The sequence below is a fragment of the Hemibagrus wyckioides genome, linkage group LG07 (assembly GCF_019097595.1).
Source record: "Hemibagrus wyckioides isolate EC202008001 linkage group LG07, SWU_Hwy_1.0, whole genome shotgun sequence".
Lineage (NCBI taxonomy): Eukaryota > Metazoa > Chordata > Actinopteri > Siluriformes > Bagridae > Hemibagrus > Hemibagrus wyckioides.
This window is the reverse complement of record NC_080716.1, coordinates 22,902,963-22,925,876: the sequence shown is the minus strand read 5'-3', so window position 1 is coordinate 22,925,876 and position 22,914 is coordinate 22,902,963. Positions and strand designations below refer to the sequence as shown.

The window sequence follows — 22,914 nt, the reverse complement described above, 5'->3', positions numbered from 1 at the left end:
CTCAGAGTCCCCCACTCCAGAGCGGAAAACAGGCGCATGGCACAAAGGGGTGTGCACGGAAACGACAATATGATGCAGAGCTGTGAGACAAAGGGTCTCTTTTAGCGTATTTTAGCGATTTATTGAGACAACTAATTATTAAGTGTTTTGAGTTTTGAGATCAGATGAATTGTACACCTAGTGTAATTCGTATAGTGCTATTTATCTTGTGAAACAGACTGGAGCGATAAAGATAAACTCTTTCAGGGATGTTTTTGTGTGTAACTCTCCTGACTGTCCTATACAACTTTATGGAATCTCAATCAGGTAACACACTTACTGTGTGTGTGTGTGTGTGTGTGTTATTGTTTACTGTGGTACCTTTTTCTGAAAGCATTGTTCTATCCAGCCGCATGTAGATTTTAACGGGCGCGGCTTTTAGACTCTTGGCGGTAATAGCGCCGAAACGAGCGTCTTACAATAAAATTACTAGGCAGATTACAATAAACTGATATGAGCAGAGGTGGACAGTAAAGAAGTACATTTACTTGAGTACTGTACTGAAGTACACTTTTTGAGTATCTGTACTTTACTTGAGTATTATTTTTTCTGGGTACTTTTTACTTTAACTTCACTACATTTGAAAGACAAATACTCTACTTTTTACTCCACTACATTTCTGTCAAGGTCATTGAGTAGAAAGTAGTTACATTAATCATAGGATGATTTTTTTCACTCTTGTAGCGTCACGTGTTCAGTTCAGTGGTTTTCCATAATTTTTTTAACTCAATTGCTCAACTGATCAATTTCTGACAAAATGGACGAAGATATGCTTTGTATATTATACACCACCAACACATTGGTAATGATGTTAGTTAACACACAAAATGTATGCTGTGTCCAAATTCTCATACTATGTGTCCTAAATAGTATTCAAAAATAGAATTAGTATGCCCCAAATCGCAGTATACTGAAAAGAGTATTCCAAAAATTCCTGGATGGTCTACTACTTCCGGTAGAAATTCAAAGTGCAGAACGATGCACACTCTAACAGGTAATATTGCCCACAACGCATTGTACACAGGAGGGAGGAGCCTGGACAATGGTGTAAATGTATATTAAAACGGTGTAAATGAATTGTGGAAATATATATAACTCTTTGTTAAAGCTGTGTTGCTGTTGGGTGGTTGTACAGCTACAGTTGTGTAGATGGGTTTTAAAGCAGGTTAGATTTTTTTTTCTGACCAGTCTTCATTTACAGACCATTTGATTGAAATGTGCATGAGTGGATACACATAGATGTGTACAGGTACATCTCAAAATTTAGAATATAATGAAAAAGGTCAATATTTTTTGTCACTCAGTTCAGAAAGTGAAACCCATATATTATATAGATTCATTACACATAGAGTAAAATATTTCAAGCCTTTATTTCTTGAAACTGTGATGATTATGGCTTACAGATAAGGAAAACCCAAAATTCTGTGTCTCAGAGAATTAGAATATTGTGAAAAGTTGTAGTTGCCTATAGTGGATAGTTTTGGATTGCCTATAGAGGAGGTGCACACTGGATGTGTCGATTTCATTGCAGTTTCATGTTGCTTCAGAACATTCAGATACCCAACAGAAGGTGGTGTGACATGATGTCCAGTGTGAACAACTTTGTTGTTGATGATAATAATGGGAACTATTAAAATAGGCAGCTTACACCATATTATTCTTTCTCCTATTCTAACACGTTTCATTTTTTCCTCTCTCGCTCTCTGACAAAGCGATGGACATTAGTGCGCTTAACTTTCACTTAAATGCACTTGAGATAAACCACATGACCAACATTCACAAGGTATAGCAATATACCTGCCAGCACCCCCTCTGCAGGTCTGGCAGGGAATTGTCCCTGACAGATAGACATATTAAGTATTTGTTTATTTTCTGAAAACAGAGCCACTACAGGTGATTGGTCCAGAAGCTCCTCTTGTTGCAGCAGCTGGTGAAGATCTGGTTCTGCCCTGTTTCATCAAACCCAGCACCAGTGCTGTGGACATGACAGTGGAGTGGTTGAGACTAGAGGAAGAGGCTTCATTAGTGCATCTCTATAGGGATCATGAAGATAAAAATGAAGATCAGGCTCAGTCCTACAGAGGAAGAACATCACTGTTTAAAGAGGAGCTACAGAAAGGCAACGCTTCACTCAAACTCTCAGCTCTCCAAGTCTCTGATGAAGGAGAATATAAGTGTCTCATTGAGGACAAATCCTGGTATGATGACATCACTGTTCATGTTATTGTTGAGGGTAAGATTTTTGACCATGTCATGGACAATCTTCACACTGCCAATGAGCAGAAAATAATAAACTATTGGGGTTAACAGTTATTTGATTTCAGTATATTTAAAAGAATACTTTTTATTTACTTTTTATTGCCCACAGTTCTGGGAAGCCACCCAGTGATCAGGATGGAGAGTTATGATAACTCAGGAGGGATTAATCTAGTGTGTGAGTCCAGAGGCTGGAAACCTGAACCTGAGGTTCTGTGGCTGGACAGAGAAGGAGCCACTCTGCCTGCTGAAGATACACAGATACACAGAGACACTGAGGGCTTCAGTGTGAAAAGACGCATCACTGTTTATGAGTCCAACAGGTTTTACTGCAGACTTCAACAAAAACATCACATGATGGAGACAGATATTACCATTAATAGTAAGTGTCTACAATTTGAAACACAGAGTTAGAATGTAACAATCTACTCAATATTCCACCCAATATGTATTGGGTGGAATATCAGTATTTATGCTTTATTTTTCATTTTTATCTGTTAGTGATTTGGCTGATGTTCTTTTTGTAAGAGTTTGTTTAGTAGTTATTAAATTATTCTTATACAATTTCTTAAAAATATTTCTAACTTTTATTTTAGGTGAAGTCTTTGGTGTTTGTAAGAGGCCTGTCTACATTGCAGTTTCAGCATGTCTTGTTGCTGGATTGCTAGTAACATGTCTTTTTGGACTGATACTAACTGCTTTTGGTTACAAGAAAGGTAATATCTAAATCATTTTCCTCAGTAACATGTTTAACTTTAATTATACTGCAGTTTTACCTTTTTTATCTTTTGTCCACACAGATTCCCAACTGTGTTCCTGGAGAAATCCAGGACATAATGTTTTTACTGCTTTAATGCTCTCACTTTAATTCAGGAAGGTCTATAAATGAGCTGGTTATCTGGATTAGGTGTGTTGAAACAGAAAAATAGTACTATGTGCAGGACAGGGTTTTCCGTTTTTCCAAGAGCTAATGTACTAATGTACTAGAGCTCTTGTTCAGCAGCAGCATGGGCTGGAGGAACTGTGAATAGAAAGCATGTTGTTTTGTCTGTCAGCATGCTTTACGGCTAATCCTCTAACTGTCACAGCAAGAATCAACAAAATATTCAATGTTACTAACTACCAATGAGTGCTGGTTGATTATTCAGTATTTATTATTAAATTAGTCATTTGTTTTGTTTACTATTGACTATTAACATTAACATAACCCTGCTTATTCCCTGCATACTCATTTACTATCTAAGAAACTGTGATTTAAATGACTACATCCATTTACTGTTAGTGTTCATATATTACTTATATTAGTCATAGTACATTATATTACTTACTGTCAAATTATTTTATTTATTTCATTTATTTTGTTTAGTAAACAAATGCGTCTGTTTTTTCCTCAGAACATCAAAAACACAAGCAAAGTGCAGGTAAACTATTTTTTCTTTTATAAATCATACTGATTAAATAACTGAAATAAATTTAACAGACAATATCACTGATCAAATGTAATCACAAAGGAAGCTGTAAGGTTATTAGATTGTTTGAGCTTCTTGGACTTAGAGACACAATTTAATAAAAAGATGCAGATCAGGACAGAGGGCAGAATTTCAGCTCCTTCTCATGTTTATTTTAATGAATGCTAGCAAATACAATAAACAGGAAGTAAACAGGAAATAGGTTTATTGAGTAAAATCAGTCATTTTTATAACCTGAATTTCTTAACCTAAATTTTCAATATTTGAATTTCAGATTAAATTTCATTCAAAACCAAAATATTAAAATATCCTAAGATTTTTCTACTTATCAGTCGAATCATTTTTTCATACATTTTTTGAGCATTACAGGTTCAGGTTCTGTTTACTCTGATTTCACTCCACAGAGGGTTCTGTAAGAAGAGAAGAGATACAAACACATCATTTCCTGTATATTAAATGACTTGTTATTTATGTGACTCATAACTGACTTGTAACATCATGTTCCAAAGATATAATATTTGAGGGAAGTTGTAAGTTAGTGGTTAAGGTCCTAGGTTCCTGATCGGAAGGCTGTGAGCTTGAATCCCAAGTCCACTATGCTGCTATCGCTGGGCCCTTGAGCAAGGCCTTTAACCCTACAATTGCTCAGTCACTCTGGATAAGGGCATCTGCCAAAATGTTATGAACAGGAAGAGGGCTTTATGAGTGAAATCAGATTCTGAATACATGTTAGACAATTCAAAGTATTAGAAACATTAGGAAACATTAAATAGTAACTATTTTATTGTTTTGTTCTTTAGAGCTTCTAATGAAGAAGTTGTTTGCAGGTAAGAACAATTTGAATGTTTTTCTTCAGTACAGTTAAATGAAAGCCTCTGTTGTGTATTATACAAGTGTTTGCTTGTTTAAACAAGTGCTCTCTCTCTCTCACACACACACACAATTCAGTTAAATAGTCCAAACTAAAAGGTGTAGTAGGCGTGAAATAACTTGTTTTGAGCAGCACTGTCAACCTCACAGACAACATGCATCATGATTATTTATATGATGTAAAAATGCTAAAAAATAGTAATTAAAATAGTAATTACTCAGCCACTCGTATACACAGTGTTTCTCTGAATTAATAATTGGTTTTGTTGTGTGAAAATTGTGTATTTCTCTTAGTGGATGTGACTCTGGATCCTGATACAGCTCATCCTCAACTCACTGTGTCTGCTGATGGAAAAGAAGTGACACATGGAGACACACAACAGGATCTCCCTGATACACCACAGAGATTTAATTATCTCTGTGTTCTGGGACAGCAGAGTTTCTTTTCAGGGAGATTTTATTTTGAGGTGCAGGTCAGAGGGAAAACTGCATGGACATTAGGAGTTGTAAGAGAGAACATTAAAAGGAAGGACAGGATTCCACGGAGTCCTCAGACTGGATTCTGGACTGTGGGACTGAGGAATGAGAATGAATATAAGGCTTATGCTGATACTGATGTCCCCCTCACACTGAGAGAGAAGGTGGAGAAGGTGGGGGTGTTTGTGGATTATGAGGAGGGTCTGGTGTCCTTTTATGATGTGAAGTCCAGCTCTCATATCTATTCTTTCACTGGTCAGTCTTTCACTGAGGAACTTTATCCATACTTTAGTCCTTGGTATAGTGAAAATGGTAATTCAGCACCACTGATCATCTCTGCTGTTACTGAATAAATATCTGATTTATATTTGTTAACATTTTGAACTGTTTTGAAGAATGAAGATTTAGATGCCTCATGAAGCTGAATCAGATGCATCAGTCAAGCTGACATCTTGGAAAGTGCTACTTTCTAGCTCTCACTTAAGTTGAATGTGTTAACTAACATTTTCTCCAGCATTAAGAATCACCACTTATTATAGGTTCTTCATATTTTGTACATGTTCAGTAAGGTTTGTCTTGTGATTGGATGTGGGGATGTGTAACGTCATCAGTGGCAATTCCACCACCCAACCGCCAGAGGGAAACATCACCAGAATATTGACACTTCTGGCTCATGCCTGAGCTTCTGGGTTACTGCTATATAGGTTAAGCTACTATTCGATCCGTACCGGAAACATGATTTGTACTGTGCATGTGTGGAAATGTGTCTTCTTCTTGTCTGAAGTATGACAAAAAGATTTACGGCAGGTTCGATTATTTATAACAGCGACAAGGTGGCGCTGACAATGCAAGTTGGAATGCTTGAACTCTTAAAGTAAAATTTGACTTAAAAAACCTTAAAAGAATTGAAATGAATTTGAATCAGAATGTGTGGCATAAATGGAAGGCAAAAGAAAGGCCTTCAGAAACTTTTGGACCACTCGTACCCTGCAGTATCTAACACAACAAGAGGTTCTTCAAAAGAACTTGGCAGATTGTGTACATCTCTCCCTGGAACACCATCAAATAGCCCAGTATCAAAGAAATCTAAAGCTGATCTCTCATTACATGAGCTACAAGAGAACATCATCACTGCCCTCAACAAGAGAACTGACTCCACTATTGAAGAGTTGAAATCATCCCTCCTATTTCTCAACACAGAAATTGTCAATTTGTAGAAATCTAAAGTCGTACTAACAGCCAAAGTTACCAAACAAGCAAGAGCTATATCTCAGTTGGAAAACAGAATCATAGATGCAGAGTGTTACAAACAGAGGTGGTGTTTATGACTATACGAAGTTCCAGAAGTGGAAAATGAAAATGTCAAGGTGATGGAGATATGCAAGGGAGTGGCACCTGAGCTCACGGCAAAGATAAGTGAGGCGGTGGATGTAGCTCATAAACTGGGCAGGCCCATGTTGCCAGGTGAGGTTCATTATCATCCTTTTTGTGCTGCGCCTGGTGAGAGTCTTCGTCTGGAAAAGTGCAAAAAAACAGCGAAGAACGCAAACTATGCTTAGGAGAACACCTGACAAAAGTTTTAGTTTACAATTACTATATGGCTGTTTGTCTATATTTTCAAATGTAGAAGGAGATAAGAGTTTTTTCTTTCTCTTTAATAGTACTTTTTAGTAATAATAGTTTATATTATAATAGTTTACTTTTTTTATTTGTTTGAGTTTGCCATTGTTGGTGGTGTTAAAGTTATGTTCTATTAAAGCCATAGGTTTCTGCAAAGAACTTAGAAGTGACTTAATTTTCATTCAAGAGATTTATTCGTTCCTTAATTTGGTCATGAATTGATTTCCTCCTGTAGCAAACAGTGAGTCTAGTGACCTCTTGTGGTTTTTTTGGGTTTTTTAAGAAAATTGGAGGAATTGAATTTTGTTACAGTGCCCCTTCTCACTTGGTAATTTACCCATTAGATTAGCAAAATTTCACCAACAGGCATTATTATCGTGATTACTAGTATACAAACATAATTTTTCCCCTTACCGTTATTTTATTTGGAATAATCAGTATATTGTTTGCAGAAATAAATTATTATTTTTTGAACAATGGTAATTAAAGAACATATATGTTGTTAATCAGTTGATAGATGACAATGGTCAGCTATATTCCCTTTGAATTTTCCAGGAAATTTGATTTTGGGGCTTCATTAAAAGAATATAACACTGTATTTAATGCCATTCCTAGTGGTATTAAAACAAGTTGAAAGGACAATATGTTGAAAGGAGAGAAAATCTTTAATCTTGTTTCTTTATATAACAATTCTATCTCAGTCAAAGGGATTTTGATTGTTCAGGACAAATTCCCTCCCTCAGATACCACAGCTTCTGCCCGGATCTCAGCGTGTCTGGCGGACATTTCATCATGGATGACAGCTCATCAGCTGAAACTTAATCCCAGCAAAACTGAACTGCTGGTCATCCTGGGTGATTCATCCCCAGCCCAGGATCTTGCATTATCTCTGAACAACTCAACGATCTCCCCTTCAGCCACTGCTCCCAACCTTGGGGTAACCATGGTCCCACCATCTCTCAGGGCAAAAGGTAGGTATTCATCTAGACTCTTCTCTGTTCTGGCACCGAGGTGGTGGCATGAACCTCCCCTAGATGTCCATACAGCAGAGTCTCTGACTGTCTTCAAACGATGTCTTAAGACCAACCTTTTCCTGAAGCACTTAAACTAGCTCTTATCTTTCCCTGTTTATGTATTGTTATATGTGTAATTAAAAAAAAAAAAAAGCCAAATGCCAGAAATGTAAATGTAATTTTTTTTAATGAGTTATGTCTCTTAGAAAAAACAAATGTTAGAATATGTATTAACACTTTTAATATTATTTTCTTTTCTTATATCTCTACATATACATATAAATAACTTCTAGGAAATGGTAGCAACAGTTATTTATTGCAGTTCATGTAATATTATCATGAGTGTAAAGCCCATTTTACACCAGAAGCCTCATAGTCTACAGGTGTCAGGTCATGAAGCATTCATTCCTGTACTTTTCTTCCATTGGTTTAGTAAATATAATGTGAAAATATTTTTTTCACATAATATAAAGATTATTGTAATGTTGTACTGTCTGGATGTTGTAGTAGATGCATAAGAAAGCTCCAGTCCAGAATCGTATCCACTCTGCATCAGCTCATAGTCAAATTTTAAATTCTTTGTAACATACTACTATTGGCCTATACAACTAAATGGCCTTGTGCCACAGAACCTGGGTATAGTTTTGTTTTTCATGATCTGCCACATCTACTAAAGACTCCAGAAGGGGGCAGAGCTTTCTCTTCCAAAGGCTTGCAGTTTTGGAACAGTCTTTCTTTTAGTGTTCCAGATTCAGACACAGTCTCATAATTTAAATCTAGGCTGAAAACACTTGTTTAGTCAAGCCTTTTCTGAATAGGGTTGTTTTTGTTGTTTTTTTTGGCAGATCTGAGATTTTTAAATGTTTAGGTCTCACACATTCACTCTAAGGGTTTATATAAATCCTTCAGGGGGGATTATTCCTTTAATAACAAAGTCCACACAAAAACAGGAAAACGGGTGTGGTGCACTAAAACGAAAGCAACAATAAGATGCAGACCTGCCAGACAAAGGCTCTATTTTAGCGTGTTTTATCGTTTTATCAAGAAAATAACAAATAACTATTAAGTATATTAATTATTTATCTTATTGAGATGAGAAAAATTGTGTAATTCGAATAATGTTATTAAGCCGGTAAAGATATAATGATCAACTCTGTTTCAGGGATGTTTTTGTGTGTGACTCTCCTGAATGTCCACAACTTTATGGAATCTCAATCAGGTAACAAACCTACTGTGTGTGTGTGTGTGTGTGTGTGTGTGTGCTGTACTGAATTTTAAGGCTGTAAATTTTACTGCTGTTTAACTAGCTCTTCTTGAAAGCACGGTTAGTCCAGTCGCATGTATATTTTTAATTGGCGCAGCTTTTATACTCTTTGTGGTAATAGTGCTAAAACGAGCGTCCTACAAAATGAATTACAGTAAATTACCATTGCACTTGATCGTTTAACAATTTTAATTGTTCAGTTATAATGAATTAAAAGTGCCTCCTGGCTCAATTGTGTTACCAGATCCAGTGATTTCGAAAATCAATTACTTTAAAATTCAACAGTAACATTTTCAAGCAGTAAGATAATGTAAAATATTACTATTTTGTTGTCAGAGACTTGCTCTGTGAACTGTATTTATGTATACACAATTTTAGTATATTTTGATTTTATTTGGCTTAATGCATTTTACCATCTCTTTACAATTCAATTGTTTATGTAAAAGTGTAAGTATAAAACTGTTTAGTCTGCACAGCTTTCAACACTGTGAATTGTGCTGTGTTTGTCTTATTATTTATTTAAAATGACTCGGTATAAATCGAAACGTGGTATATGAAAACTCCAAATTTTTTGTGTCCAGACCAGACTACGTTTTGTTAAAAAAGCTTAATTTTTAATGTAGTATCAGAAAATTTAGTTGAAATGTGTTAGAGGGAAGAGGAGTAAGAATTGAAGGTTGTTGTAGTGTTGAAGGAAGTGCACTATTTTGTACTACAGCCTGTCCATATACACAACACAACCACATTTATTTGTTAAAGAAGAGTGAAAGCACAATGTAACGTTTCAGACTAAAGTCTGAAATCAGCAATCTAAACAGAATGCTTCTAATGCTGTAGTCAAACCGCAGATACAATCATTTCGAGCCACTTCCCTTCTGAAGAATGTCCAAGATAAAAACCAAACCCCACAATACAGCTTCCTTCCTGCAACTGGCCTCATTAACAATATTCCAGACACACTATGGTCTTTTAACCTCCTTGGACATGAATGTATGACCCAACTTTGCTGTTTTTATAATGTGTTACATTACTCCACAACCCAGACTGTTATATTGCATTTGCACTTTCTTACATTCCTACCTGAAACTGTGAGCATTTCACTAGTCCACATTTTGCACATTCAATACTAATGTACAGTCAATGTTTCATTATCACTGCATGTTGCATTTGCAGTTTAGCGTTTGTACTGTTCCACTTTTGCACATCCTGTACTATTGTACACTGATCAGCCATAACATTATGAGCAGTGACAGGTGAAGTGAATAACACTCCACATCTCCTCATCATGGCACTTGTTAGTGGGTGGGATATATTAGGCAGCAAGTGAACATTTTGAAAGCACCAACAATGGGCACATAAGCATCAAAACTGGACCACGGAGCAATGGAGGAATGTGACCGGGGTTGATGAATCACATTTTCCTTTACATCACATGGATGGCCGGATGCCATGTGTTCTCCAGGATGCGTCATTAACCTGGGGAACACATGGCACAAGGATACACTATGGGAAGAAGGCAAGCCAGCAGAGGCAGTGTCATTCTTTGAGCAGTGTTCTGCTGGGAAACCTTGGGTCCTGCCATCCATGTGGATTGTTGCAGACCGTGTACACCCTTTCATGGAAACGGTATTCCCTGATGACTGTTGCCTCTTTCAGCAGGATAATGCACCGTGCCACAAAGCAAAAATGGTTCAGGAATGGTTTGATAAGGACAACAGCGAGTTTAAGGTGTTGACTTGGCGTTCCAAATTCGCCAGATCTCAATCCAATCAAGCATCTGTGGGATTTGCTGGACAAACAAGTCTGATCCATGGAGGCCCCACCTCACAACTTAGGGGACTTAAAAGATCTGCTGCTAACATCTTGGTGCCAGATTCCACAGCACACCTTCAGGGATCTAGTGGAGTCCATGCCTCAATGGGTCAGGGCTGTTTTGGCAGCAAAAGGAGGACCAACACAATATTAGGCAGGTGGTCATAATGTTACGCCTGATTGGTGTACATATGTTGTTTTATTTCCTTTTTTAGGATTTTATTTTTATGTTTTCCCATAGTTTTCTATATGGGTTTATAGGTTCTGTATATTCATATAAAGGTTCATACTGCTATGCACCAGTGCACACCAGTAAAACCCATGGTACTTGGCAACAAGGGTGTAACTTTGGTTTGAGAAGTGGGGGGGACACAAAATGGGGGAAAATGTTTTTGATTTGAATCCCATTTCCTGCATTTACATACATTTAGGGACTATGGTCATACAAAATACAGGAAATAATTAAGTTGATTATAAATTCTGTCAAAAAGAATAAAAGGCTACTAAACTGTTTATATAGAAAAGATGTCTTATTTTCTGTATTGTTTAATAGCAGCCGATCGGCAAGAGAATAATTTTATAAAGTCAAAAATGTTCACCATTAATGTTTTGTGTGTGAATAGAATATAAATAATGTAAGACTCAATTTCCTCTGTTACACAAACTTTTATTTTAAACTAACTACTGTAGCTGAAAATGTAAAATAAATCACTTGTTGTACAGGACGTTTGTCAGAGACACATCCACCAAAGCACAGGGGTTTAGAATAGAAAAAGCAGAAAGCTTTTATGAACTGTGTGTTACATCACTATTTTTCAAAATTAATATGTTATATAATTTTATAATTTTTATAACAGTTATATAAAAATGTTGATCATTACTTTAATAATTGTTTCTCATGCATAAACAACCACTCTTAGTTAATGAACAAATTAAAATATTTTTCCTGGTGCTAATTTTTTGTGTATCACAAATACCTAAAATAGATCATTTTCATGCCTCCAACACTGTATTATAGGAGGGTAGGAATAACCATCTGTAATCCTTACTTCTGTAATCCAAAAGGATGGGAAAATTGATAACACAATAGATACACTACTTATTTGGTACACAGGATGTAAGATTGTCACACAATCTCACAGACATAAAAAAACATAAAGAACATTGTCCTCCATCTATCCATTCAATCACATCTATCCATTCATGGATACATTCCATGAATCCTAACTGTCCACCTCATCTGCCCTCTGATATGAAAACCACTGAGTTATGATCATATTGAGTCTAACATTAAACTAGCATGCAGAGTCTGCTTGTCATACATTGCTGACAGAAAATGCACGGTTTAAAGTCAACTCGTTTTCATTGTACACAGAATGTTACTGAAAATATTATTATCCTGACCTGAGCTAATTTACTGAATCAACCAAGTCACGTCTCCATTCTTTCTTTTCATCCATGATGACATTAAAGTAAACTGTTGCTATTTCTGGCGTTTCATCCCTGACTGTGCCACAACCGTGATACCTGTTCATTACACCTTTCAGTGAGATATTTTAGCAAGCGTGCACGCGGCGTTCTTGGACGCGGACACGTGCATTGACACAGACTCTCTGTGTCCTGCTCGGTCCAGCTCCTCCGTGGTGATGACAGCATGCGGGTAAAATCATAAACAAATGTAAAAAGTGAGGGGACTCAAACGGGATTTTGAAAAGTGTGTGGGGGGGGGTGCCCCCCCTGTCCCCAGTGGAAATTACGCCCCTGCTTGGCAATATAAGTGATTCTGATGCACATAATTTATTGTGAGATTTTAACATATCCCTGCAGTTCTGGCAAGTTAATATCTTACAAGTGAAACATAAACTCAGCTCTTCTCTGCACAACTGTATATGGTGTAAAACAATTTGGAAACTAAGTAAAAAGACTGGAAATGTAGGGGCAAGTCAACTAGAGTGGATTTTATGATCTTCACAATGGATTTATCAATTTCATCAAAGCTTCAGGCAACTTCAGAACATTTAGATACACAACAGAAAAGTAATATAAAATAAAACTGGACCATTTGTCAACAGAAGAGGGAATGATGGAATGTTCAATGTAAACAACTTTGTTGTTGTTAGTAATAATAGCTCTTTTGTAACTACTTTACTTTAACCATACAGATAGACCCCTTTTTTAAGACCCCTTCCATCATGTTATGTTACACAATTGAGTGTTAAACACAATTTGCTTCTTATACTGTCTTATACTGTCTCAGACAGAGCAGAAGCTTTAGAGTAGTATGCTACAATATTACAAGAAATCGTAATATTTAGAACTGTATAAATTGTAATGTTTATAAGTTTATTATAATTGTTGGTGTTTAGATCAGATTCTAAAAATTGGATTTAAATGATGTATTTACACACAGTAATATTTTTGACATTTTTTCTTGATTTTACATCTTAACATAAAAAAATATTTTAGCAAATGGTGTAGGAAACCATGGTGTTACTTTAAGTAAATAAGTAGTACATGGGACCTAAAATGTTCAAAAAATAATAAATAAAAGTAAGTATAAATATAAATTTGTTGACAGTTTCACTCACATTGTAGCAACTATTAGTTAATGCAAAAAAATTGAATAAAATTAAAACAAGTATGACCTCATGTGTGTATAGGTCAAAGTAAAATAAAATTAGATAGATAGACAAAATTGTTGGTACCCTTCCATTAAAGAAAGACAAACCCACAATGGTCACTTAAGTAACTTGGCACTAACAAAGTGATAATAAATAAGAATTTACTAAAAATTGTCTAATGAAAATCAGACATTGCTTTTGAATTGTGGTTCAACAGAAACATAAAAAACTAATAAAACTTGCCTGGACAGAAATGATGGTAACCTTAAACTTTAAATTTTTTAACCCTTAATCCTGTTGTAGAACCTTTTGAGGCAATCACTGCAATCAAACGGTGAGACGTCTGCACCTGTCAACAGGTATTTTGGTCCACTCCTCATGAGCAAACAATTCCAGCTGTCTCAGGTTTGAAGGGTGCCTTCTACAGACTGATGTTTCAGCTCTTTCCACAGATGTTCAATGGGCTTTAGATCAGGGCTCCTAGAAGACCACTTCAGAATAGTCCAATGTTTTGTTCTTAGCTATTCTTGGGTGTTTTTAGCTGTGTGTTTTGGGTCATTATCCTGTTGTGGGACTCATGACTGAGACCAAGCTTTCTGACACTGGGCAGCACATTTCGCTCCAGAATGTCTTGAATTTTAGGACACCCTGTGTCAGCTAAAGCAAAGCAGCCCTAGAATATAACCGAGCCTCCATGTTTCACAGTAGGTACAGTGTTCTTTTCGTTGTATGCTTCATTTTTGTATCTGTGAACATAGAGCTGATGTGGCTTACCAAAAAGTCCAGTTTTGTCTCATCTGTCCAAACGACAGTCTCCCAGAAGCTTTGTGGCTCGTCAATATGCATTTTGGCAAATTCCAGTCTCGCTTTTTTATAATTTGCTTTCAACAGTGGAGTTCTTTTCAGTTGACTTCCATTAAGTTCACTTTGGCTCAATCAGTGACGGATGGTGCAATCTGACACTGATGTAACTTGACCTTGGAGTTTTAATCTCATTGGAAGTTGTTCTGGGCTCTTTGGTTACCATTTGTAATACCTGTCTCTTCAATTTTCCTTCTGACAACATCCAGGGAGGTTGACTACAGTCCCGTGGACCTTAAACTTCAGAATAATATGTGCAACTGTAGTCACAAGAACATCAAGCTACTTGGAGATGCTCTTATAGCCTTTACCTTTGACGTGCTTGTCTGTAATTTTGCCTTCTAATCTTCTGAGACAACTCTCTCCTTAGCTTTCTATGCAAACAGCACAGTGACAGCACCCTTTAAATAGGCAGACTGACTGATTACAAGTTTAAAGACATCTGTGATGCTAATTACAGGACACACTTCAGTTTAACAAGTCTCTGTGGTCAAATTATTTTCTTATTATCATTTGCTATCATATTTTTTCTATCATTTTTGTCCAGACCAGTTTCATTAGTTTGTTTTTTTAAATGCATCTGTTGAATCACAATTCAAAAGCAATGTCTGATTTTCAGTAATTTTTTTATTACTTTTGTCAGTTTCAAGATATTTCAATGACCATTGTGGGTTTTTCATGTGTGTAGATTGAGAGAGAGGGAGAAAGAATGAGATTGTTTCAGTCTTTGTTTTCTGAAAACACAGAGCAATTACAGGTGGTTGGTCCAGAAGCTCCTCTTGTTGCAGCAGCTGGTGAAGATCTGGTTCTGCCATGTTTCATCAAACCCAACACCCGTACTGTGGACATGACTGTGGAGTGGTTGAGACTAGAAGAAGGGGCTTCATTAGTGCATTATTATAAGAATCACAGAGACAGAAATGAAGACCAGGCTCAGTCCTACAGAGGAAGAACATCACTGTTTAAAGAGGAGCTACAGAAAGGCAATGCTTCACTCAAACTCTCAGCTCTCCAAGTCTCTGATGAAGGAGAATATAAGTGTCTTATTGAGGACAAATCGTGGTATGATGACATCACTGTTCATGTTATTGTTGAGGGTAAGATCCATTTCTGCACTGAAGCTTGGTGAATGGTGAATGTTATACTTAACATTATTAATGGTTTGTGCATCCATATACCAATTTTAACTAATTCACAGGTTTCCAACCATAAACCTGGAAAAAGCCCTGCCCTACACATACTGCTTTTCCTGCTTTAACACACCTGATTTAACACAGGAAGGGCTGTTTAGATGTGTTGTGATAAGAGGAAACATGCTCAAGATCAAGATAGAAATCATCTTCTACAGTTATCTTTATCTCTATTCTATAATATTGGGATCAGCATTTATTCGTTACACTTTGGACAGAAAACATGCCCATTTTCCAATTTCAGACAGTTCTCCAAGTGATTTTTCACATAGCAGTCTTGTCAATGAAAATAATTTATACATATTAAGAGACTAAAATAATCTGTAATAATTTTAGCAATTATTATGTATTTCTGAACTTTGTTTTCATTTTGTAGTCTGAATAATTATTTAGTAGTTTTTAAATAATAATTTAGATTTGATTTATCTGGATACAATATTATTTTCACTACATTTCAAAGTTTGTGCTGTGTCTGCATGGTATCCCGGTCTATAGTTATGGTTACATAATACATTTGTCTTTAAATTTATATTAATAAATTTATTTTTATTTTCTGTTCTGTTGTGGTTTAACATGGTTAAAAACAGTTATTTTTGTTTATTGCCTGTAGTTCCAGGAAGCCACCCAGTGATCAGGATGGAGAGTTATGATAACTTAGGAGGGATTAATCTAGTGTGTGAGTCCAGAGGCTGGAACCCTGAACCTGAGGTTCTGTGGCTGGACAGAGAAGGAGTCACTTTGCCTGCTGAAGATACACAGATACACAGAGACACTGAGGGCTTCAGTGTGAAAAGCTGCATCAGTGTTTATGACTCCAGCAGATTTTGCTGCAGACTTCAACAAAAACATCACATGATGGAGACACACATTATTATTAATAGTAAGTGTCTACAAACAAAACTTTTAGATTTAGATTGTAACATTCTACTATAATCATTACTGCAGCGTTGTTGCTTTTTATGACACATGTTGGTGATTTGGCTGCAGTTCTCTCTGTACGCATGTGTTTTGTAAGTAATGTATTTCTAACTTAGAGATATTGTTTTCATTTCAGATAACGTCTTTGGTGTTTGGAAGTTGGCTGTCGGCATTTCAGTTGTAGCATGTCTTATTGCTGTTGGATTGATAGTAACTGTGTTTTTTGGTTACAAGAAAGGTAATATTCAAATAATTTTCCTGCCTATACAGCTAAAATGATATTAGATTTTATATTACATTTATACCATAGCTTAAGTCCACAGATTCACCACACAATACAAAATTCAGTGAGCATATCCCAATATTATTTGGTTTGACACAAATAAAAGAAATGTCAAAGACTATATTTTAAACACTATATAAGTAAGTAAGCAAATAAATAGATAGCTATGGAATGAAACAAGTTTGATATCAAATTAACAATATTGCACTGGCTGAAGTTTTAGTAATGTTATAGTAAGTTTTCAGCAGAGATGAAAATGGTGAAAGGTTGTTAAGAGGTTGTTACTGCGCATACCACATCTGTTCATTACCATGGTAACATGCACAGTTCTATACAGCTGTCAGGAAGTGCTGGGACAGTTCCCTACCAGACCACCAGAGGGGGTGCTGGCAGGTGATTCATTATAGCCTGCTTTTTTGTATGTGTATTTCCAACATGTTTTGTGCCAAGCCCCATCTTTTGTTCTGCTTTCCCGCCATGTCACCTGTTCCCCTTTACCCTAATGTTCTGGCCTATATATATCAGCCCTATTGTACCTGTCTTTGTCAGTCATTGTTTGTTTGTTTGTTCTTTTGCTGTCATGTGCTAGGTTTCCATGTTATCATTGTATTTTGTTAATCATGTTTTATTTGTCCTGTGTCTTGTGATAGGTTCATTTTGATTGGTTTTAAGTGATTACAATCATTAACATCCTTTAGTACACATGTACACATTTCTTTTTGTGCATTTTGGGTTCAGGTTCTGTTGATTTCACTCCATAGAGGGTTCTGTAAGAAGAGTAGAGAATCAAACACATCAGTTCCTGTACAGTAATTGACTTGTTTTCTATTTGACTTATAACTGGCCTGTAACATCAGTTTCCCCTTTATGAAGTGTATTTAATCATTTAACAATTATATACCATCAGAAGCACAGTTACATTTCATAACTGCAATCTGAGTATGTTGTCCATTTACCTTCTCATTAACATTACACGGCTTAATCTATTTATACTTTTGTTTGTGTAAAATTCACACAATATACTAAAAACTATTTTATCTGTTTTAGTATCAGAGCTTCAACAGGTGAAGCAACATGCAGGTAAGAATGAACTGTTTGTGCTTTAAAATCATGTAATGATTATATAATTAGATTAATTAAATGTAACAGACAATATTACCCTTATTAAATACAATCATAAAGATAACTAGGAGGCTGTTACACTGATTTTGTCTCTTTGATATAGATACAATTTAACCTGGTGAAGTTTCACAGGAATGGTGCAAAAAAAATCTACTGATGGAACTTGTGATATTTTAAAGTAGTTTTATTTTATTGGTTTGTATTTTTTATCTCTGCAGTTTAAATATTAATTATTTTATTGTTTTTTTTTCTTTCATAAGAGCTTTTAAAGAGGAAGTTGTTTGCAGGTAAGAACAATTTGAACTTTTTATCTTCAGTACAGTAAAATCAGAGTCTCTGCTGTGTGTATTTATCTATCAGAAATGAGAAAGAGAGAGAGAGAGATGAGGGAGGAGATTAAGAAAATAAAAAGAAATTGTCAAACACAACAGATTCTAACATAACACATAACTGTGTTTCTCTCAGTGGATGTGACTCTGGATCCTGATACAGCTCATCCTCAACTCACTGTGTCTGCTGATGGAAAACAAGTGACACGAGCAGAGAGACAGCAGGATTTCCCTGATACACCAGAAAGATTTATGTATCTCTGTGTTCTGGGACAGCAAAGTTTCTCCTTAGGGAGATTTTATTTTGAGGTGCAGGTCAGAGGGAAAACTGCATGGACATTAGGAGTTGTAAGAGAGAACATTAACAGGAAGGACAGGATTCCACGGAGTCCTCAGACTGGATTCTGGACTGTGGGGCTGAGGAATGAGAATGAATATAAGGCTTATGCTGATGCTGATGTCCCCCTCACACTGAGAGAGAAGGTGGAGAAGGTGGGGGTGTTTGTGGATTATGAGGAGGGTCTGGTCTCCTTCTATGATGTGAAGTCCAGCTCTCATATCTACTCTTTCACTGCTCAGTCTTTCACTGAGAAACTCTATCCATACTTCAGTCCTCGATACTTAGCAGATGGTAGTAATTCAGCACCACTGATCATCTCTGCTGTTACTGAATAAATATCTGTTTACATTCTATAACACTGATGAACACTAATAATTTGCTCATTGTGTGATTTCAGCAGTTAAAATCAGATTAAGGCCATTATTAGATTTCAAGAAATTTAATGAAGTCACATGGATGTTACTGGATTATTTAGAGTTTGTGTGCTGCTGATCTGATCCTCTTAGAAACTCTTAAAGAATGAAAGGATTTAGATGCAACATGAAGCTGAATCAGATGCGTCAGTGAAGCTGCCATCTTCCAAAGTGCTACTTTCTAGCTCTCACTTGAATTGAATTTAGAGTGTTAACTAACATTTTCTCTGCCACTAAGAATCACCACTTATTATAGTTCAGGTTCTGACACTTTGGCAGGTGTATAGCTGTTAAAGAGGTAGGGCACTGTGGTTTCTCTCCTACCATGCGGAAGGCCTGTGTTTGATTCCCAGCCAGTGCCCAAGCCCCAGCCACTGGATGAAGTGCCGGTCCCAAACCCGGATAAAATTGGAGGGTTGCATCAGGAAGGGCACCCGGCATAAAACCTGTCCCAAGTTGTTGAGCGGACCAGTTGGCCTGCTGTGGCGATCCCTCGCATACAACGTAGCAGTTAAAGAGGTGTTTTCAGGTTAGGATGCTGTTTAATGCTGTTTATTTTCTCCACATGATGTCGGTTCTTAGTGAATGTTCTTCATATTTGGTAAATGATCAGTAAGGTTGGTTTTGTAATTGGTTTTGTGAATGTATTTGGATTAGACCTGCATCCCTCCACAGACCTACAGTTTTAATCTCAGCTGAAGTTATGGAGCATTCACTAACATGGCAGTAGTTAGTAACTGTGACTAATGTGGCATTTACAGATTTCTGGATACAGATTTACAGATTTCTGGATGTCTTATATGAAGAAGATACAGTTTTTTTTATGATATAAGGTTTATTGTTATTCTTTTTGTTGCATAATTTAAAAATATATAGTGCACTATATTGGACTTCTCAGCATATTTGCATTTAATACTATCTTCCTGTTTGAATGTTGCTATATTAATATATCCTATACATATTACTAATATATACTGAACAAAATTATAAATGTAACAGTTTTGTTTTTGCCCCATTTTTCATGAGCTGAACTCAAAGATCTAAGACTTTGTCTTTGTAGACAAAAGGCCTATTTCTCTCAAATATTGTTCACAAATCGGTCTAAATCTGTGTTAGTGAGATCTTCTCCTTTTCCGAGGTAATCCATCCACCTCACAGGTGTGGCATATCAAGATGCTGATTAGACAGCATGATTATTGCACAGGTGTGCCTTAGGCTGACCACAATAAAAGGCCACTCTAAAATGTGCAGTTTTACTGTATTGGGGGGTCCGGGGGGGGAATGTTGGGCCACTCCTCTTCATTGGCTGTGCGAAGTTGCTGGATATTGGCAGGAACTGGAACACGCTGTCGTATACACCGATCCAGAGCATCCCAAACATGCTCAATGTGTGACATGTCTGGTGAGTATGCTGGCCATGCAAGAACTGGGATGTTTTCAGCTTCCAGGAATTATGTACAGATCCTTGCAACATGGGGCCGTGCATTATCATGCTGCAACATGAGGTGATGGTCGTGGATGAATGGCACAACAATGGGCCTCAGGATCTCGTCATGGTATCTCTGTGCTCTGTGGGTATCCGCTGTCTGCCATCTGCCCTGTACAGTGAAAACCGGGATTCATCGGTGAAGAGAACACCTCTCCAAAGTCCCAGATGCCATCGAATGTGAGCATTTGCCCACTTAAGTCAGTTACGACGACAAACTGCAGTCAGGTCGAGACCCTGATGAGGACGACGAGCATGCAGATGAGCTTCCCAGAGACGGTTTCTGACAGTTTGTGCAGAAATTCTTTGGTTATGCAAACCGATTGTTGCAGCAGCTGTCCGGGTGGCTGGTCTCAGACGATCTTGGAGGTGAAGATGCTGGATGTGGAGGTCCTGGGCTGTTGTGGTTACACGTGGTCTGCGGTTGTGAGTCCAGTTGGATGTACTGCCAAATTCTCTGAAACGCCTTTGGAGATGGCTTACGGTAGAGAAATGAACATTCAATTCACGGGCAACAGCTTTGGTGGACATTCCTACAGTCATCATGCCAATTTCACGCTCCCTCGAAACTTGCAACATCTGTGGCATTGTGCTATGTGATAGAACTGCACATTTTAGAGTGGCCTTTTATTGTGGTCAGCCTAAGGCACACCTGTGCAATAATCATGCTGTCTAATCAGCATCTTGATATGCCACACCTATGAGGTGGATGAATTATCTCGGCAAAGAAGAAATGCTCACTAACACAGATTTAGACAGATTTGTGAATAATATTTGAGAGAAATAGGCCTTTTGTGTACATAGAAAAAGTCTTAGATCTTTGTCTTAGCCTTAAATGGCCACGATTGGCCATCCTGCATCGTTTTTACCAGTAAACACCATGGTGACACCATGGTACCTCAATGATCTTGTTGCTGGTTTATTTAACTATTATTTTTGTATGGATGTGTTTTTATATGTTTAGTTGTTTTTTATTAATATTGATCATTTCAACAACTATTTTATTTTAATGGCCCAGTTTGAGGACTTAAAATAACTTCTAGGAAATGGTAGCAACAGTTATTTATTGCAGTTCATGTAATAATATCATGAGTGTGGAGCCCATTTTACACCAGCAGCCACATGGCCTACAGGTGTCAGATCATGAAGCATTCATCCCTGTACTTTTTTTGCACTGGTTTAGTAACTATAATGTAGAAATATTTTTTCGCATAATATAAAGATTATTGTAATGTTATACTGTCTGGACATTCCAGTAGATGCATAAAAAAAGCTCCACTCCAGAATCTTATCCACTCTGCATCAGCTCCTAGTCAAATTTTAAATTCATTTTAACATACTACTACTGGCCTATACAACTAAATGGCCTTGTGCCACAGAACCTGGGTGAAGGTTTGTTTTTTTTATGATCTGCCACACCTACTGAAGGCTACAGCAGAGGGCAGAGCTTATCTCTATATCTATCTATCTATCTATCTATCTATCTATCTATCTATCTATCTATCTATCTATCTATCTATCTATCTATCTATCTATCTATCTATCTATGTGGATATTTGATACAAAGCTTTGCATGCCTTGAGCACATGAGCTTGGCTGCTGTACATGTGCTCTCCTCTTGAAAGGGTAAACATCTCTTGTTGCATGCATATGACCTGAAGTACAACTACAAACAGTGTTTACAGTAAATTGATGACGCTGTATATTAAATGACTTGAATAAATAAATACTTAATTGCAACAATGCAATAGCAGCAGAGTGTAATAGTATGAACAGCATTGAACATAATAAACTTGCTCACTTTCCTCTATAACATTTTACAGCATACTGATCCTACTCACTTCCCTTTACAACCTGAATCTGAATTTGAATGTACACTTTCTCTTTACCTGTACTTTGTGCACTCCAGTGGAAAGTTTAGGAATTGTCCATCTCTTGCTGAAAGATATTGTGACTGGAAGAGTCCATGTTTAGAAGGGGCACTTTCTACATGGACACTGCTGTTACACAAGCCAATAATACCATACACTAATGTATTACCTTTCACGCTCACATGTGGATGCAGGGTGTCTGAGAGGAAGACAATGAAGGTCACTCTGAAGGACGTAAATTCACAAACAATGCATACAACATCACACTGACAAACCTCACAGCTTTTCCAGCAGTAGTGTTTTGTTTGTGACTATCAGGGAGAAATTCAAGAGAAATCAAGAGAAATTCACCTGCTTAGCCTTTAACTATAAAGTTTAGCTTGAAAATGTCTTGAGAATGTTACAATTTTATGTTTAGCAGTAGTGTTCCTTCCATTCAATTTATATTCTCTGGGAAATATTTTTTTAAGATAGAAACTCTCTCTCTCTCTCTCTCTCTCTCTCTGTTTTATAAAGGTTCATTAAAGTGCTTCTTCCATTCGCTCGGTACTGCAATGATCTTGTTGCTGGTTTATTTAACTGATAATGTTATATGGAGTGTATGTTTTTTTTTTTTTAAATACTTATCAGTCTAACAAATATTTCATCTTTGCCTTGTTT

General features: G+C 36.8%; 1 protein-coding gene across 1 annotated transcript; it reads left to right on the top strand.

Annotated features, from left to right (window-relative positions):
* On the top strand, window positions 1-19,972 carry LOC131356258 (butyrophilin subfamily 1 member A1-like). The gene is made up of 15 exons (XM_058395174.1): window positions 1-306; window positions 1,922-2,272; window positions 2,408-2,677; window positions 2,892-3,011; window positions 3,690-3,716; window positions 4,565-4,591; window positions 4,929-5,452; window positions 6,479-6,575; window positions 8,907-8,963; window positions 15,049-15,399; window positions 16,103-16,372; window positions 16,547-16,648; window positions 17,741-17,773; window positions 18,076-18,102; window positions 18,281-19,972. Exons 1-15 carry the CDS (start codon window positions 249-251, stop codon window positions 18,817-18,819), a joined length of 2,853 nt encoding a protein of 950 aa, XP_058251157.1. The 5' UTR covers window positions 1-248; the 3' UTR covers window positions 18,820-19,972.
* The last annotated feature ends 2,942 nt before the right edge of the window (window positions 19,973-22,914 follow it).